Source organism: Trachypithecus francoisi, unplaced genomic scaffold (genome assembly GCF_009764315.1).
Source record: "Trachypithecus francoisi isolate TF-2019V2 unplaced genomic scaffold, Tfra_2.0 Lachesis_group15, whole genome shotgun sequence".
In the NCBI taxonomy this organism is placed as follows: Eukaryota; Metazoa; Chordata; class Mammalia; order Primates; family Cercopithecidae; genus Trachypithecus; species Trachypithecus francoisi.
Window position 1 is genome coordinate 30,944,905 of NW_022681460.1, and position 20,079 is coordinate 30,964,983.

At 37.9% G+C, this 20,079-nt stretch overlaps 1 protein-coding gene across 6 annotated transcripts in view; it reads left to right on the forward strand.

Annotated features, from left to right (window-relative positions):
- ORC3 (origin recognition complex subunit 3) overlaps positions 1-20,079 on the forward strand; it is an 80,836-nt gene that overhangs the window by 32,885 nt on the left and 27,872 nt on the right. For all 6 annotated transcript variants that reach the window (XM_033234554.1, XM_033234550.1, XM_033234551.1 and 3 more), the window contains 4 exons: positions 1,789-1,922; positions 2,378-2,441; positions 15,569-15,685; positions 16,845-16,924. In XM_033234554.1, the coding sequence (XP_033090445.1) occupies positions 1,789-1,922; positions 2,378-2,441; positions 15,569-15,685; positions 16,845-16,924 (395 nt within the window). The remainder of the gene's footprint in view (positions 1-1,788; positions 1,923-2,377; positions 2,442-15,568; positions 15,686-16,844; positions 16,925-20,079) is intronic.

A 20,079-nucleotide genomic window follows, 5' to 3' on the forward strand; every position in this document is an offset into this window, starting at 1 on the left:
TTGTATTTTTGGTAGAGATGGGGTTTCACCATGTTGGCCAGGCTGGTCTTGAACTCCTGATCTCTGGTGATCTGCCCACCTTGGCCTCCCAAAGTGCTGATATTTTAGGCGTGAGCCACCTTGCCTGGCCTACGTGGTTTTATTCATGTGTATTGTCCTCAATTTTGTTGCACATGAAGAAATTAAGATTTAAGTTAAGTAGCTTGGCCAAGGTCACACCACTGACAAGTGACAGCATCTTTAGACCTCATTTTCCCAGTTTTCCTAGTCCTCAGTGGAAAATATTGGTAAGTCCTGATTTCTACTTGAGACAGATTTCTCACTCTTTTGCCCAGGCTGGTCTCAAACTCCTGAGCTCAAGCAATCTTCCCATCTTAGTTTCCTGAGTAACTAGGACTATGTAATTCCTGATTTCCGTAGGATGTACAGCAGGACATACTGTCATTCTGTGTGTTTTAGCTTTCCCTTCATTAGGTGGATATATTAACCCAACTTGTTGATTGACCCAGATATTGAAAACACACTTGAACAAAATAGTTAAGTGATAATGGGTTCATATCCTGTTTGTAGCTCTACTGTAACTTCTGTGGCTTCCTCCTATTCCTCTTCTGCAGCAAGCCTCTTAGCCTGTGTAGTTTTTATTTTTCTCATGTCTAAGAAGTAGTATTAACATTGGGATAAACATTATCAGTTTGACTTAATTAGAAAAGATAAGAACAAAATTATGTTAGTATGTGCAAAAGTAATTTAGCACCTGGCATAAACAGTTCCTTTCTATTTTGTACTTGTTTCTAAGTTAGGCAGGCCCTTTGCCTTACAGCTTTAGAGAATGGACTATTTTGGAAGATTTCCTCTAGCCTTGGGTATCTTGTCCTCAGCATTATAAACTCAGAAATTCATTATCGGTTCCCCCAGGAAGGATCAAGCCCAAGATTATTGATTCATCCCAAATACCTTAAGATGGATATGTAACCTAACATGCTAATTTATTAATTTGTGATGAGGAGCAACCAGTATCAAGGTACCCGAAAATACCAAACTGGTCAAGCAAAGTTTGCTTAGAATCAATATAATGAACATTTGCATAGTCTTGTTAGTTATACCAGTTTCTAGGTATAAAACTCAAGACTATCCAAATGTATACAAGAGTATCCAAATGTTCATTATGTTGATTCTAAGCAAACTGAACGTTAGAATCTGGAAAATCGTCTTCCCTTCTACCATAGAGCCCACAGCATTCTATTATTAGAATACTTGTATCTACCAGATAGTACACCATGTTTTCCTCCATGGGAAAAAAATGAATTTGAAAAGGTAAATTTTCATCATTCACTTTAATCCATAGGCACAGCTCCTACCATTGTAGCTTTTTTTTTTTTTTTTTGTAACAGACCAGTTTTTACACTGATTTTAGATTGGCATTTTCTTATGAGTATCGGGGTATCTATTAGACCCTTAAGTTAAACCTCAGTTTGGTCCACACCACGTTTATATTTATTATGTGTTGCTTTTGCAGATAGCTGATCTATCCATTTATATTAGTTTACCTTAGTTTGCATTTCAAAGATTACCGTTTTCTGATCTTCTTCCCAAAATTGGAACCTTAAAATATGAGAGTTATATAGCCATTTTTATGTTGTTTGCAGTATTATTGTGACATTATTAAATATATTAGTACCATAAATACTTTGGCTCTTTAAAAGAAAATCCTTAAAATTGAGCAGGCATAGCACAATAGATTTAGGGCCAAAATATAATAAATATGTTCAATCTTCACATGTCTTTCAGCTTTCTCTATTAGAGCATTTCTATTCCCAGCCCTTAAGTGTCCTGTGCTGTAATCTTCCAGAAGCCAAAAGAAGAATAAATTTTTTATCAAATAATCAATGTGAAAACATCCGACGTCTTCCATCTTTTAGGAGGTAAAAAGAGAAGTACATATTTAACACATATTGTACTAGAATTTGAGACTAAATAAGAGATCTCAGATCCAGTTTTTTCTGAAGTAGGGGAAGGAATAGTAACCTATTCTGTTTTTAAGTGCGGGATTTCCTTGTTGGATTTGAAAATTTGGCAAAAAGAAAAGTATTTTTACAAAGGGACATAATTTGCAGGTTCTCCAGAGTTACTTTTTAGAAATAACGTTTCCTATTCCTGGGGTTTATGGCCTTTTTAAATGTTTATAGACTATGAAGTCCAGCTGATTTAAGGAGTTTAAAATTACCATTAAACCATAAATGTCATACTGAATTTATTTTTGTGAAGAAATGAAAAAAATGTGGCTGCCAATCTTGGTAGTTCTTATCCCCAATATGCTATTTAAATATGTTGAATCTTTAATTTTCTCTTTTTGTGTATGGAATGGTAAAAATTCTAGGTACGTGGAAAAACAAACTTCAGAAAAGCAAGTTGCGCTCTTGACCAGTGAGAGATGTTTGAAGGTAGGAACGTGAATGTGTTTCAGTTTCATTCTCTTTTTCCTTTCATAAAGAATATGCACATAACATTTATTGAGTTAATAAAACATATTTGTGCATTTAATATTTATATATTGAAGTACTGGGTCTTGATAGTCAATTAGGAATGTGAGTTTTAAAGATGACATGAAACCTTAGCTCTAAAAGATGAGGGTTTTATTAATCAAGAAAAAATATTAACTGAAACACCAAGTTTCTCTTGTAGCCTATTTTGAAAGCACCTTTAGATCTATAGAGATCTGCTATGTGAATCTTTTCCCACCTAACAGTTTTGGAATCTGTCAGCAATTTCATTTTAATGTTCTTTTTAAAGGCTGTGATAAATAAAAGCATTTAGGAGCCAGGCAGCTTAGGTGTCTACTGCTAAGTGGGTATTGATTTGATTTGAAGAAATATTATATATTGATATTATAACGCTAGGAAAGAAGTAATGAGCTTAGAAAATTATCAGTTAGCTGTACAACATAAGGAATATCAAAAGGAGGGCTTTTTTTCTTTGTTGAATAAATAATACTTGGATATATACATAATTCAAAAGGTAAAGATAGTATACAGTGAAAGGCTTCCTTTCACTTCTTATCTTTCAACTAGCCATGTCCCTTCCCTGGATACAGCCAGTGTTACTGGTTTCTTATGTTTCATTCTAGATGTAGTCTCCATACATACAAGTAATTATATTTTGGCAGTTGGCTGCTTCTTACAATATTCTGCACCTTGTTTTATTTTGTACTTAATTTTGGAAATCATTCCATATTAGTACTGAAGAGTGACATAGTAGTCTATTGAATTAATGTACCTTTTTAAAGAACACGTCTCTTACCGATGAGCATTTAGAAACACATAATGTCACATTTATTTTCATACTCCTCATGACTTTTTTAGGAAAAAGTTGTTAGAATATTGTAATGATAGTAAGATGAGATTGAAGGTAAGCCATAGTGGCTAAAGATGAGTTTTGGTAATACATGTGATTTTCAGATTTTGAACAAGAGAATGTTAGATCTTATACGTGTACAATTATATGTCAATTTAAAAAATTTAAAATGTGTTTTTAAAAATGTTAGATTCTAGAGGGTATGTGTTTACCTCCATTGGTAATTTATGCCCATTATAAATTATAAATGCTCAAAAAATATTCAGAATGGGCCAGGCGCGGTGGCTCAAGCCTGTAATCCCAGCACTTTGGGAGGCCGAGGTGGGCGGATCACGAGGTCAGGAGATCGAGACCATCCTGGCTAACACGGTGAAACCCCATCTCTACTAAAAATACGAAAAATTAGCCGGGCGTGGTGGCGGGCGCCTGTAGTCCCAGCTACTCGGAGGCTGAGGCAGGAGAATGGCATGAACCCGGGAGGCGGAGCTTGCAGTGAGCTGAGATCTCGCCACTGCACTGCAGCCTGGGCGACACAGCGAGACTCCGTCTCAAAAAAAAAAAAAAAAAAAAAATTCAGAATGGCTTTTATTAAACCTTTTATTAAACATTGTTGCTAATGTAGAATCCACACTGGGCCGTAATATAAAATCACTTCTAGATTGGGCTCAATAATCATTTTAGTAATCTCTGTAATGCCTTCAGAGCAGTATAGGAGGTTCTCAGACCCCCATGCAGGTTGTTTTGCTGGGAAGAAATTTAAGAACTAGTGAGAAAGAATGTGTGCCTATTTATTGAGTCTTTGAAGATTGGCTAGATTAGCTCTCTGCTGAGTCAGCTAGTTGCCAAGTCCATTTCCTGCTAGAACTTTCTGTCAGAGTGTATTTCAGAAGCCAGGAATAGATTTTTTAAGAGTACCTTTAACCATTGAGATGACAGAGGGAGAGAATGTCTAGGCTAGTATATTACAGAAATTGCCTGACATTGGTCAGGCACGGTGGCTCATGCCTATCATCCCAGCACTCTGTGAGGCCTGGGTGGGTGGATCACTTGAGGTGAGGAGTTCGAGACCAGTCTGGCCAACATAGTGAAACCCCATCTCTACTAAAAATACAAAAATTAGCTGGGTGTGGTGGCGTGTGCCTGTAGTCCCAGCTACTCAGGAGGCTGAGGCAGGAGAATCGCTTGAAGCTGGGAGGCGGAGGCTGTGGTGAGCCGAGATTGCACCACTGCACTGCAGCCTGGGTGACAGAGCAAGACTCTGTCTTTAAAAAAAAAAAAAAAAGGAGCCTGACACTTATGTCTGCTTTTCAGTGGCGTTTTGCATATTTTCTTAGCATTTATTTATGCTATCCTTGTTCTTGTTGCACTGTCAGACTGTCAGTTTTGCTTGTTATGATCTTTGGTGTATTCATTTTCAAATTACATACTTTGTCATTTAAAGGCATATTTTCTTGAGACTTGCACAGTGAGAAATATGAAGAAGCACAGAGATTTGTACCCTTACCCTGAAAAAGTTACCCACAGGCTACCTGCTGAAATCAAAAGACAGAAAATGTCTAAGAAAAAATGAATATTTTAGACTGGGCATGGTGGCTCACTCCTGTAATCCCAGCATTTTGGGAATCTGAGATAGGAAGATCACTTGAAGTCAGGAGTTCAAGACCAGCCTGGCCACTATGGTAAAACCCTGTCTCTTCTAAAAATACAAAAATTAGCTGGGCATAGTGGTACATGCCTGTAATCTGAGCTACTCCAGAGGCTGAGGCAGGAGAATCACTTGAACCTGGGAGGTGGAGTTTGCAGTGAGCCGAGATCATACCCTAGCCTGGGCAACAGAGCAAGACTGTTTCAAAAAAAAATAATAATTTGTCTATTGATTTTTTAGTTGAGAGAAAAAGTATCTTTGAATATTCTCATAATAATGCTTCTCTTTTTATAGTTTCATAAAAATACGTGACAATCAATAATGTGGTACTACAAAATATAAGAAATTTTATATTTGAACTGCAGTTGCTCATTAGCTATCTATATTTAAGAAAATCGCTTACCTTATTTAAGCCTCAATTTTCTTTCTTTCTTTTTTTTTTTATTATACTTTAAGTTCTAGGATACATATGCACAACGTGCAGGTTTGTTACGTAGGTATACGTGTGCCATGTTGGTTTGCTGCACCCATCAGCTCATCATTACATTAGGTATTTCTCCTAATGCTATCCTTCCCCCAACACCCACCAAAAGGCCCTGGTATGTGATGTTCCCTGCCCTGTGTTTATGTGTTCTCATTGTTCAACTCCCACCTGTGAGTAAGAACATGTGGTATGTGGTTTTCTGTCCTTGTGATAGTTTGCTGAGAATGATGGTTTCCAGCTTCATCCATGTCCCTTCAAAGGACATGAACTCATCCTTTTTTATGGCTGCATAGTATTCCATGGTGTATATGTGCCACATTTTCTTAATCCAGTCTATCATTGATGGACATTTGGGTTGGTTCCAAGTCTTTGCTATTGTGAATAGTACCACAATAAACATACGTGTGTGTGTCTTTATAGTAGTATGATTTATAATCCTTTGGGGATTGCTAGGTCAAATGGTATTTCTAGTTCTAGATCCTTGAGGAATCGCCACACTGTCTTCCACAATGTTTGAACTAATTTACACTCCTTTTACAGTGTAAAAGCGTTTCTATTTCTCCACATCCTCTCCAGCATCTGTTGTTTCTTGACTTTTTAATGATCGCCATTCTGACTGGTGTGAGATGGTATCTCATTGTGGTTTTGATTTGCATTTCTCTGATGACCACTGATGATAAACATTTTTTCATATGTCTGTTGGCTGCATAGATGTCTACTTTAGAGAAGTGTCTGTTCATATCCTTTGCCCACTTTTTGATGGGGTTGTTTTTTTCTTGTAAATTTGTTTAAGTTCTTTGTAGATTCTGGATATTAGCCCTTTGTCAGATGGGTAGATTGCAAACATTTTCTCCCATTCTGTAGGTTGCCTGTTTACTCTGATGACAGTTTATTTTGCTGTGCAGAAGCTCTTTAGTTTAATTAGATTCCATTTGTCAATTTTGGCTTTTGTTGCCATTGCTTTTGGTGTTTTAGTCATGAAGTGTTTGCCCAGGCCTATGTCTTGGTATCTCCTAGGTTTTATTCTAGGGTTTTTATTTTATGGTTTTAGATCTTACATTTAAGTCTTTAATCTATCTTGAATTAATTTTTGTATAAGGTTAAGGAAGGGATCCAGTTTCAGCTTTCTACATATGGCTACCCAGTTTTCCCAGCACCATTTATTAAATAGGGAATCCTTTCTCCATTGCTTGTTTTTGTCAGGTTTGTCAAAGATCAGATGGTTGTAGCTGTGTGGTGTTATTTCTGAGGACTCTGTTCTGTTCCATTGGTCTATATATCTGTTTTGGTACCAGTACCATGCTGTTTTGGTTACTGTAGCCTTGTAGTATAGTTTGAAGTCAGGTAGCGTGACGCCTCCAGCTTTGTCCTTTTGACTTAGGATTGTCTTGGCAATGTGTGCTCTTTTTTGGTTCCATATGAACTTTAAAGTAGTTTTTTCCAATTCTGTGAAGAAAGTCATTGGTAGCTTGATGGGGATGGCATTGAATCTATAAATTACCTTGGGCAGTATGGCCGTTTTCATGATATTGATTCTTCCTATCCATGAGCATGGAATGTTCTTCCATTTGTTTGTGTCCTCTTTTATTTCGTTGAGCAGTGGTTTGTAGTTCTCCTTGAAGAGGTCCTTCATATCCCTTGTAAGTTGTATTCCTAGCTATTTTATTCTCTTTGTAGTAATTGTGAATGGGAGCTATTTAAGCCTCAATTTTCTTATATACAAAGTAGGATAATAGGCTGAGTGTGGTGGCCCATGCCTGTAATCTCAGCACTTTCGGAGGTTGAGGCGGGCAGATCACTTGAGTCCAGGAGTTTGACACCAGCGTGGACAGCATAGCAAAACCCCTTCTGTACTAAACATACAAAAAATTATCCGAGTGTGGTGGTATGTGCTTGTTATCCCAGCTACTTGGGAGGCTGAGACACTAGAATCCCTTGAACCAGGGAGGCAGAGGTTGCAGTGAGCTGAGATTGCGCCACTGCACTCCTGCCTAGGCAACACAGCAAGACTCTGTCTCCAAAAAAAAAAGTAGTATAATAATTCCTAGTATGATTTTTTTCATAGTGTTAGTGATAATCAAAGTTTGTTCAGCAAATAAAAATGATTTGAAAACATATAATGATAAAACTTTTATAAATAAAAATAATAAATATTGTTATATATTTTTCACTCATAAAAATTAAGATCAATATGAACACATTTTATTTGTGTTTATTTTTTATTTTTTTGAGGTGGAGTTTCATTCTTGTTGCCCAGGCTGGAGTGTAACGGTGCAATCTCGGCTCACTGCAACCTCTACCTCCCAGGTTCAAGCAATTCTCCTGCTTCAGCCTCCCAAGTAGCTGGGGTTACAGGTGCCTACCACCACATCCAGCTAATTTATTGTACTTTTAGTAGAGACGAGGTTTCACCGTGTTGGCCAGGCTGGTCTCAAACTCCTGACTTCAGGTAATTCACCCACCTCGGCCCCACAAAGTACTGGAATTACAAGCGTGAGCCACCATGCCCAGCTACTTTTTTTTTTTTTTTGAAGGGGTCTCGCTCTATCGCCCAGGCCAGAGTGCAGTGGCACAATCTCAGCTCACCGCAACCTCCACTTCCTGGATTCAAGCCATTCTCCTGCCTCAGCCACCCTTGTAGCTGGGATTAGAGGCATGGGTCACCACACCCGGCTAATTTTTGTACTTTTAGTAGAGACAGGGTTTCACCATGTTGGCCAGGCTGGTCTTGAACTCCTGACCTCAAGTGATCTGCTCGCCTGGGCCTCCCAAAGTGCTGGGATTACAGATGTCAGCCACCACACCTAGCCAATATGAACACATTTCAATGTGTGTAAAGATGTATATACATTTTTATGTATTATAATATACAATCTATATGTAATATTTATAATATTCTTAGGTTATATCGTTGTATAGACATGTCTGGCATTAGAGTTTATCATTTTGTTCCCGTTTTCTATATTCAAGTGTCTAAGAGATAGACCTCATTGTATATTCCAGAGAAATTTACAATCTTTATAACTGGAAACCACACTTTAAGAACTACTGAATTAGACTGTCTCCCTAGAAGGAAGCATTTGTTATTGTTTGCTCCATCACCTCATTTTCTTAAACTAGAACTCATCTATTAAGTTCCCACCTAAACAAGTGATTAACCTCAGTTATCCTCTGACTAGAATCAAGATGTTAACAAAAACCTTTACTCCCGCAAAATTAGGGCCCCACTTCTTCAAAACTGTATGTCAACTTTGAATTTAATGAACTTAGTAATGGGTTTTTAAAAAAGTGTACTTTTAAATGTAAAAATTTAGCTGACTAAAACTAACATAGGAAAAGAAAACCAAGCACCACATATTCTTATTTGTAAGTGGGAGCTGAACAATAAGAACGCAGGTCAGAGGGAGAGCATCAGAACAAATAGCTGATGCATGCGGGGCTTAATACCTAGGTCATGGGTTGATAGGTGCAGCAAACCACCATGGCACACCTTTACCTAAGTAAGAAACCTGCACATCCTGAGCATGTATCCCAGAACTTAAAATAAATTAAAATTTAAAACGTTACCTGACTAAACAATGTACATTTGTAGGTAATTCGCTGGGAATTTCCTACTAAGGAGGGACATTAGAAGACCTGGTACAGCTGATGAAATACTGAAAATCTTCATACTATGTAGAAAGCTTAGATTCATTCCTGTGCAGGTGATAGTTGAAATTTTATTATTCTTACTTGTTGATGTTTCATGTCTTTATACCTATTTTCCCAACGAGATTTTAAATCCTTTCAGAGTGGGAAATAAACCTTGAACTTCTTTAGCACCCTCATTTCACAAATGAAGAACTGCAGCCAATAGAAAGGAAGTGAAATATCTGAGGTCGCAGAGCAAGTTCATGGTAGAGTAAGGACTTCTTTTCACCATTTAGTATGCTTATCATGGTGTCTCATCAAAAGGCACAAAATCAGTTCATGAGTTTGATGGAGACCTGCATTTCACCTTTGCCCCCACCTCTTTCTGTTTCTTTTGTCAGACCTACGGGGCAGATAGGGGGAAGAAAATTTCTTAGAAAAAAATAATAAATGGAAAAGTAGAGGAAAAAGGAAAACAATTGCAGTCTATCAAATGTGATCAAATGAGCTAGGCATTAGCCTAGTGTGTCAGGAATTAATCATTTAAATTCAAACTCTTTGTCAAGTGCTTCTCTTGATCTACACTACTGGGGTAGGAATATGGAGAACAAAAGGCAGAGACAGATGAGAGGACTAGCACTCTTGCCACATAAGTGCTAGGAGAAAGCTGTGTTTTGGCATTCTTATTAGATAGCAGTAATATGCTAAGTCAAGTCTGGAAAACAGTGCCAGCCAGCATTTTTCTCTAATGAGAAAAATAAGGCTTAGTTGTAACAAGATAATAAATGAGAAAATGCTTTGTTCTTAGACAGCTAATATCTCTTAATCCTAAAATTCAATAGTCTGTTTTACCAGTTTTTAATGATCAGTGAATTGATTGAAAAGAAATTACACAAGTTTATAGTCATTTTTACATAGTGTATTTTATAATCTGAGGTCACTGTTCACCCCTATACATACAATTCTAGAGACAAAAGTGTTAAGTACTATGGAAGCAGAAGAGAGATAAATGCATGGCAAACGTAATTCTGCCTAGCCTTTTTTTCTTTACCTATATAAGTTTTACATATATATTGACTTCTCCTCCAGAGAAAGCAGCTAGCTCAATAATAATAGGGGCTCTGTGGTATAAGTAAACAATGATATATGATTTTTTAAAAATAGATTCAGGGGGTTTCAGGTGCAGGTTTGTTACATATTGTATGACGGTGAGGTTTTGGCTTCTAGTGTGCCCATCACCTGAATAGTGAATATTGTACCTAATAAATAATTTCTCTGCCCTCACCCCTCCCAACCCTACCCCTTTTGGAGTCCACAGTGTCTGTTATTTCCCTCTGTATATACATGTGTACCTATTATTTAGCTCTCACTTATAAGTGAGAACATGTGGTATTTGACTTTCTGTTTCTGAGTTCTTTCACTTAGGATACTGGCCTCCAGCTCCATCCATGTTACTGCAAAAGACATGCTATCAGTGAATGATTTTTGTATGACTAACAGACAGGATTGATGAGGTTGGAGATTACTAATTTAAGAGGGTATATTGCACATTACAAGGCAACCCACAGTCTAATGTAAATGTGTTTTTTAAACATACATTTTTAAAAATGTTGGAACCAATATTTACATATTGAGAAATTTTACATTACAAATTCAGACTTTTGAAAAATCAGGAAATCTAGACCACATCCAGCAAGACAAAATATAGTTGCTCTTACTTAAAAAAGAGACTGAGGCTGGGCACGGTGGCCCACACCTGTAATCCCATCTCTTCGGAATGCCAAGGCAAGCAGATCAGCCTGGGCAACATAATGAGACTCCATCTCTACAAAAAAAAAAAAATACAAAAATTAGCCAGGTATGGTGGTGCTGACCTATATATAGTCCCAGCTACTTGGAAGGCTGAGACAAGAGGATCACTTGACCCTGGGAGGTAAAGGCTGCAGTGAGCTAAGATCGCACCACTGCATTCCAGCCTGGTCGCTAGAGCAAGATCCTGTCTCAAAAATTAAAAATAAATAAAAGAGAGACTGAGTGTTTGGTCTTCATTCATTAATGTACTCTTCATTTAACCAATATTTTTCTAGTGCCTATTATGTGCCAGGTGTTAATCTAGGTTTTGAGAATACAGGAGTGAACCAAACAGCCAAAACTTCTACCTTTTTCATTGTATCAGGGAGACAGACAAGAAATAAGATAAATAAGTAAAATATCTGTTAGTGATGAGTGCTGAGGTAAAAACAATGAAGCAGAGAAGAGGGATATGAAGTTCCATGTGCATAGGAAGTGGAATCGAAATTTTAGATAAGGACCTGACTGAGAGGGTAAATTTTGAGTAAAGACCTAAAGGAAGTCACAGAGCTTGCCATTCAAGAATCTGGAGGAAGGGAATTCTAAGCAGGTAGAAAGGATCTGAGGTTGGAGCATGTCTGCCATATTTGAAGAAGAGCAAGGAGGCTGCTATGTATTGCTTTACTTTCCTTTTTTCTTTTTGAGACAGTTTCGCTCTGTCACCCAGGCTGGAGTACAGTGGTGCAATCATAGCTTGCTGCAACCTTGACCTTCTGGGCTCAAGCAGTCTTCCTACCTCAGCCTCCTGAGTATCTGGGACTACAGGCACATGCCACCATGCCCAGCTAATTAAAAATTTTTTTTTTTTGGTAGAGACAGGGTCTCTTGCTTTGTTGCTCACTATCAAGCTGGTCTTGAACTCATGGGCTCAAGTGATCCCCCCGCTATGGCCTCCCAAAGTGCTGGGATTATGGGTGTGAACCACTATGCCGAGCCTGTTTTTCTTATAGCAGATAAATATTTCTGTTCCTTTGTCAAAAGTCAGTAAAGACTAAGAAGTCTTCATGCTTCAAGAAAAGAGAAAGCATATCTCTTTAGTAAATAATGCATATTCCTAGACAAAGTGTATCTCTGTAGAAAGGAATCATTCTAAACACAATTATGAAACAAAATGGTGACAGCTATGACCTAGTATACAGAAAAAATGCCTGAGGAAAAATATAATGAATGGAAAGTAGGGTTAATATTTCAGAAGGCTTTATTTTCACATGTACATGGTATAATGCTGCTATAATGTATTCAATGGAATTTTTTTTTTTTTTTTTTTTTTTGAGACCAAGTCTCACTCTGTGTCCCAGGCTGGAGTGCAACGGTGCAATCTTGGCTCACTACAGCCTCCGTCTCCCGGGTTCAAGTGATTCTCCTGCCTCAGCCTCCTGAGTAGCTGGGATTACAGGCCCCTGCCACCACACCCAGCTAATTTTTGTATTTTTAGTACAGACGGGGTTTCTCCAGGTTGGCCAGGCTGGTCTTGAACTCCTGACCTCAGGTGATCCACCCGTCTCGGCCTCTCAAAGTGCTGGGATTACAAGCGTGAGCCACCCCGCCCAGCCCAGAAATTTTCTCATGTATCAAAACCTTTTACAGGTTTGAGTTTGTAAAATAGTGTCCATAAGTACATTAAGAATTATTGTTTTAAGACCGGGTGCAGTGTCTCATGCCTCTAGTCCCAACATTTTGGGAGGCCAAGGTGGGCAGATCACTTGAGGTGAGAAGTTTGAGACCAGCCTGGCCAACACGGTGAAACCCCGTCTCTGCTAAAAATACAAAAATTAGCTGGGCATTGTGGCAGACGCCCGTAATCTCAGCTACTCAGGAGGCTGAGGCAGGAGAACAGCTTGAGCCTGAGAGACAGAGCTTGCAGTGAGCTGAGATTGCGCCAGTGCACTCCAGCCTGAGCAACAGAAGACTCCATCTCCACAAAATAAACAAACAAAAAAGAATCACTGCTTTGAATAAGTAAAGGCAGTTACATATGTGCAGGTATATAGGTAAGATGGAGAACTTACAGGACAGGTTATAAGAAAATGTTAATCATTTGTGATGTTTTTTGTTGCAATTGATAAAAGCACATATAAATAACAATGAAACCTTTATTATGTGGAGATTATGTTCTAAAGTCAGCACGTCAGGTGAAGATCTGGGATGGTCAAAATTACTCTTGAAAAATCCCTGAGAAAGATACAGCAAACCTCTCATTCGTTAAGTCCATCATAGCCAGTTTCTTTCCCCATTGTTGGAACCAATCACCATTTCCTCAGCTGAGTGCCAGATGATATAGTCTGCCATGTTGTGTGGAACAAAACAAAACAATACAATACAAAACATTTTCTAGGCCAGTCACGGTGGCTCACCCCTGTAATCCCAGCACTTTGGGTGGTTGAGGTGGGTGGATCACTTGAGGTCAGGAGATCAAGACCAGCATGGCCAACATGGTAAAACTCCATCTCTACTAAAAATACAAAATGTTAGCCAGGTGTGGTGGTGGGCACCTGTAATCCCAGCTACTCGGGAGGCTGAGGCAGGAGAACCACTTGAACCCGGGAGGTGGAGGTTGCAGTGAGCAGAGAGTGGGACTTCATCTTAAAATTTTTATTTTTATTTTAAAATAGAAATAATGATTATAACAAAACAAAACATTTTTTAAACACTAGAACTCTACTCGACACAGGGATGCACCACACAGTGAAAAGTATGAAAGAACTAAGACCACCTAGGAGAAAAACATGTTTATATCCCTCATCGAACACTTATTCCAGGGCAGGTATGTTCCTTGAGTATGCAGTATTGCCCTATAGTGTGTAAAGTATTTCTTTTCTCTCCTTATCCAAGTAAATGGAATGAAGATACTCACTTCTACTGCATCACCCAGATACTTGTACACATAGCTATTCCTCAAGGCAAAAGAAAATAGGGAGCACAAACAGCATGCAGAATGATTATTATTCAGTAATAGAGTTCATTTTCTTCAAAATATTCCCCCTATTTAAAAGCTATTTAAGCACACATCAAGGCAATTAATGGCTTTATGCCATCTGTGTGTCATGGCACACAGTAAAAAACCAAAGAACTAAAGTTTAGAACTAAAGTATACCCTCCCAGTGGTGGTTAAAACAATTTTTGATTATGGCTACTTTTGTTATGATAGGAGACATAGATTTTGTTATGATAGGAGACATAGATTTTGAAATTACCAATCAACTCAAATAATGGGAGGGAAAAACATTTAGGTGCTAAAAACTTTTTTATTTAATCTGCCCTGTGCTTTCAGGTAATGACTCATAGATCGTTGACCAAGGAATTGATTTCCTAAGTGAGTTGGTGTTTAGGAAGATATATCATATTTATTGCTTTATAGAGGTTAGATTTGCTTGAATTTATTGATATCTGAGTTATTTTCTAAATGTTTGACCACTAAAAATAATAGGTATCTGCAAGATATTACTGAAATAAAGACACAGCTCAGCAAAGCCTTTATTTGACTTCTTAAAGGAGAAAAATATTGAAAACCATGGCACAGATGATAATCCTTTAAGAAAATGTTACAGAGTAAGCAGTTATGAAAGGAATTGAGGCCTGAAAATTACTTCATAGGATATAATGTTTTAAAATATTTGTAAACTATTTCAGGAAGCTCTAGAAAACATCTCTCTCCCCACAACAAAACCTTTTGAAACTGTTTTGTGAGATTAATCATCCATAGGTTTCTTTTCTTTTGTTCTTTTCCTGTATCTAAATCTCTAATATGGAGAGTAGGGCTAGTTTTCGGTTGTGGGGTTTTTTTTTTAATACAAATGAGGTCTCACTATGTTGTTCACCCAGGTCTTAAACTCCTAAACTCGAGCTATCCTCCTGCCTCAGCCTTCCAAAATGCTGGGATTACAGGTGTGAGCCACCGCACCTGCATAGATTTCTTAAGACACTCCCTCATGTCATCATTCTTGCTAGATTCTAAATTATAAAGCTTGTTGGTTTCAGATTTATTTATTTTTTATTCGTTTTTTTATCTTAATTGGTAAAGCAAATAAAACCAGTATTGGAGATCTCAGCAAGAGGCAGGGACTCATCAGAATCACTTGTGTTTCTGCCATAGTCTTTTCATTTTCCCCTTCAAACACACTAACACACTTGAGCAGTACTTTAGGAAAAGTATACATCATAAGCAGAACTTCAGCAAGTTCATTAGGTTGGTACCATTCTGTCTGGTGATCTCACTCTTCTGATGCTAGCAAGGTGGAGGATAAAGCACCTTCCCTCACTGTGGCGCACAGCAAGTGATGGGCACAGGCAAGCATCCAATAAGGTGCTTTCTTAAACACTTGTAATTTTGGGGCCCAAGGTATTGTGGGAATGCTAGAGATACCAGGAGATTAAAATACAGTGTCAATTCTAGCATGTGTAAAGTATCACCAGACTTGATACTAAATCGGAAATGCTCAGCCTGTATTCTGGATTTTATATGTATTTCAAATTTTCATAAATTAATTTGTAGTTTTGAATCTTCTTGTCAGTTTTCCAGAAATTTTATATGGCCATGAAGTAGACTGTATTATTATGCTCTTTTATCAGCTGACTTATTTATTAATAATATATTCTATGATTTTTAGGAGGAAACACAATTATTACTAGAAAACCTGCATGTTTATCATATGAATTACTTCCTGGTTTTGAGATGTCTTCATAAGTTCACCTCTTCTCTTCCCAAGTATCCACTAGGTCGACAGGTAATCCAAGCCACCTCATTTGGAATCTATGAAGTAGGAATGTTAGTATTTTCGTGCTTTGGTTTTTGTAGCATTCAGGCATCAGAATGTGAAATGAAGCCAATCTTTACAATGAGAGCACAATCTAAATCCATTCCAGCTGTACACATTACTGGTAATTGAAATTGTTTTTTGTTCAGATGGCCACAGCTAGAAACAGCCATATGAATCCCAGTGGTGTTGCTTCCCCTAGAATGTTTTTGTACTAAGGCATTTGAACTTTCCTTCTTTAACACTTCCTTGTCACCTATACTGAGAGAGCTGTTTCTCTTTCCTTAATGGAAGAGGGAATTTGTTTGACAATGCTTGATAGTTAACCTTGCACTATACCCAGAATGAAAAGAGAAGCAGTACTTCTGCTCCTTGAAAAATTATGCTCAGCTGGCCTTTATGTCATACCATAAACGTGTCAACCATCTGTAGAGTAGATTTTAGCGGAGGAATTCTATATTCCTAGATCATCTTAGCTTAAAGCTTTGGAGAACAAATACCAGTATGTAAGAATGACTTGTTGGCTGAGTGTAGTGACTCATGCCTGTAATCTCAGCACTTTGGGATGCCAAGGCAGGTGGATCACCTGAGGTCAGCAGTTCAAGACCAGCCTGGCCAACATGGTAAAACCCTGTCTTTACTAAAAATACAAAAATTAGCCTGGTGTGGTGGCACACGCCTGTAGTCCCAGCTGCGAGGGAGGCTGAGGCAGGAGGATGGCTTGAACCTGGGAGGTGGAGGTTGCATTGAGCTGAGATCACTGCACTCCAGCCTGGATGACAGAGTAGACTCCATCTTAAAAAAAAAAAAAAAAAAAGAATGACTTGTTCATGAGGTGATTTTTGCCATTGAGCCTTAAATGAGCCTTTTTTTTCTCATTTTTCCTTTATCGGTTTCTTCTTTTAAAATGACCAGTGATATCAGCCAATCTCAGTATAGTCTCATTTTACTTTTATGTAAATTGCATTCTTATAAAGCCTGATCCATGAGATATATGCCAAGTCTATTATTATCTAAAGAAAATGACTTTTAATAACATTAATTTTTTTGTGTTGACCAGAAATGATTTTGCCAGACTAGTAGTGTGTATACACTTTTGGTTCCTCACAAATGTGTTGTTCACTTACAGATCAGAGAGCTGTACTGCACATGTTTAGAAAAGAACATATGGGATTCAGAGGAGTATGCATCAGTCTTGCAGCTGCTGAGGTAGTTTTGTTTTTTCTTGTTTTTCTGTTTTTGTCTGCTATAAGCCTGCCAGTAAGTAGCACCTTCCTCTAGAACCCTGCCTGCCAAAAAGTTTCATAAATAGCCATGTTGTGTCTAAGAATAATTGCATATATCTTGAATTTATCCATGTAGCTTATGATGTTTTTAATATAGCAACCATCCATTTCTTTGCTAGTTTAACCTTGCATTTGAGCTTGTGGTTTTTAAAGGAAAATCCATGATTGTTTAGTCAAATACTGACACTACCCTATGAGAGCTTAGCTATGGATCATTTGAATCCAGCCAACTTGACGTCATGGCAGGGAAAGCAAGTCATGAAAAGTGAGGTCACCATGTCCCCAATCTGGTTGATGGAGGAAGAGCATCACTGGGTGATATGTACCCAGTGGTCACAGCTGACCTTGATTAGGAGCAGCAAGGAGTAGGCAGTGGTCTTGGTGCCTTCCCCCACCTTAACATTAGCTAATTCATAAATTATTTATCTAATAATATACAAGTAAATAAGATATTTTAGTGTTAAAGTTATTATTTATATTACTTGATTTCACTTCCTATATGTATAGTTACTTTTTAGTCTTCCATAAAAATAATGACACTTGGATAGTGATAAGGGGAAATCAAATGTGAGCTAAGTTTCGCCAGTTTTATAATTTTCCTTAGAGGTTGTAAATGCTTATATAAAAATATTTTAAAGAAGTCTGAAAACTGAATATTTATTAAGTCTTGCTTTCCTCTGGGCCCACAAGAAAAGAACAGATGGGCACAGTAGGAGGAAAATTCACACTGAAAGCACTTTAAATCCAGAGACTTCATAATACAAATATTAGTGATCTAGCAGGTGCAGCTTAAGATGGAAAATGAATTTCATGCTATCTGGAAAAATACCTCTCCATGGAAACTAGATTACCACTGAGAAGCTGTGTTTTATTTCATTTTTTAAAATCCCAGTAAGATTTATTTTTTCTTATTTTTTTAACCCATAAGGAAACTAAAAAATCCCAATAAGATTTCTATGTATTTATAAGCTTATGTCAACTAGAGTATTTCTGAGACTTATTTTGCTTTCTATTCAAGTAAATATACCTATCTTATACACCCAGTTGAATCTTCCAGGGTTTTCTCTTTTAAGCTTTGTGATTAGTAATTGTCTTCCTTCTCCAGTGAGATGTTCCCAAATTCATAGATTCTTTTGTCAAGGAGGAACTTGTTCTTTTTGTTCTGAACCTCCCAACACCAGTTGTCTTAGGGTACAGTCAAGAACCAAGAATGCCAGTTCCAAAGTAGGGTAAGGAAACCTGAGTGGCAGTAGTAATGGTGACAGCAGTAACCATCGCTTATTAAAGGCTTGCTATGTGCAAGGCACTTTGTTAGGCACTCTCAGTACATTTTCCAATCTAAAACTCTTAATATACCTTTATGGTAGATATTATTAGTCACACTTTACCCCTGAAGAATCTGAAACACACACAGGCATTAAGTGACTTGCCTGAGACCACCTAGCTGCTGAGGGAACAAGGATTCTACTCCAGGTCTGACTTCAAAGCTGTTATACCTTCTGCTATTCTTTGCCAAGATCTAAAATATGGATTTGGAGATCTGAGTACAGCAGAAGCAAAAAATAGAAAGTGAGATTTCATTTTGCTAAGCTGAGGTCAGAAACATTGGCAGTCAAAAGCAAAGCAATGTAAAAAGCACTACACATCAAATATAATACCTACAGCAAGGACAGGCAGGAGTCTGGGTCCTACAAAAGAGGAAAGGAATCAGGGAACCTCTGGGCTGGAATCAGCCTTTTCTCCTTTGTACAGATTTGATGTAGACCAGAAGTCAGGGACAGTTTTTAGTTAAGGCATACTCAGTAGGCATCACCTAAACTTAACAAGACCATTCTCATCACCTGTCTTGAAACTTTATTTAACTCATTACAGAAAAGACTAAAATGATCCCTGAATGACGCTTTGGAAAGAATAACTGCTAAGGTACTATTAGAAACATAATCTAATTAAATTTCTTATTTGAAATTTTTCATAAGAATCAGCTTAAATGATTTTTCAAGAAAAAATCCTTTTTACAGATTGAGCGTCTCTAATCTGAAAATCTGAAATTCAAAGTCCTCTAAAATTTGAAACACTTCAAATTTCAAAACTTTATGAGCACTTGTGATACCACAAGTGGAAAATTCCACACCTGACCTCATGAAATGGGTTGCAGCAAAACAGAGGCACACCACACAGTTTATTCAGCTTGCCATCATTTGTTGCTGTTGTATTACTTAGTTACACTGAACACAGTATTTTTTCACTGTACCAATGGTGTGTCCTGTTTTTTAAGTGTTAAGTGCTTATATGTGAATAAGTGTAGGAAAATGGTTGCATATGAATTCAAGAGTCAATAATGATGGGGATACCAAACAACTACAGACTGATTGTCCATCTAGTTGGCCGAGATAGTGACACTTTTGCTTTCTGATGATTCAGTGTACCTTGTTTCATGCACAAAATTATTTAAATTATTGTATGAAATTTCTTTCAAGCTATGTGTACAAGGTGTATTTGAAACATAAATGAATTTTGTGTTTAGACATGCATCCAATTCTCAAGATAATCTCATTATGCACATATAGCAAATATTCCAAAATCTGAAAAAATCCAAAATGAAGAACACTTCTGTTCCCAAGCATTTCACATAGGGATACTCAATCTGTATGTGGAAGCTGACACGTTTAAATAATCATAGATCAGATGATATCCAGCCCATTCAGAGTAGTATGGCCGTAGACATCCCTTTACCCCTAATTCTTCTGCTTTGTTTGGGAAGAACATGGAAGAAAAGGTGACTTCTGCCCCCGCTTCTCTTACCCCCACTATAGTGGCTTCCTACCTTCCCCCAACAACTCTCTTGCGTGTTAGAGAGAAGGGGCCCTCCCAGCACAGAGTTGCATTCCTCCCCCCAATTTATTCTAATTTATTAATTTAGTCCCACCCCTTCTGAGCCTGCAGTCTGGGGACTGCAGAGTAGCTGCCCCAGCCCCTCCCAGGCCTGACCCATCCTGGGGAGTGGGACAAGGCTTGAGTGTGGCCCTGTTGGAGGTTGATCTTGCTGTTTTTATTTCTTGCCTTTATGTTTGTGTTCTG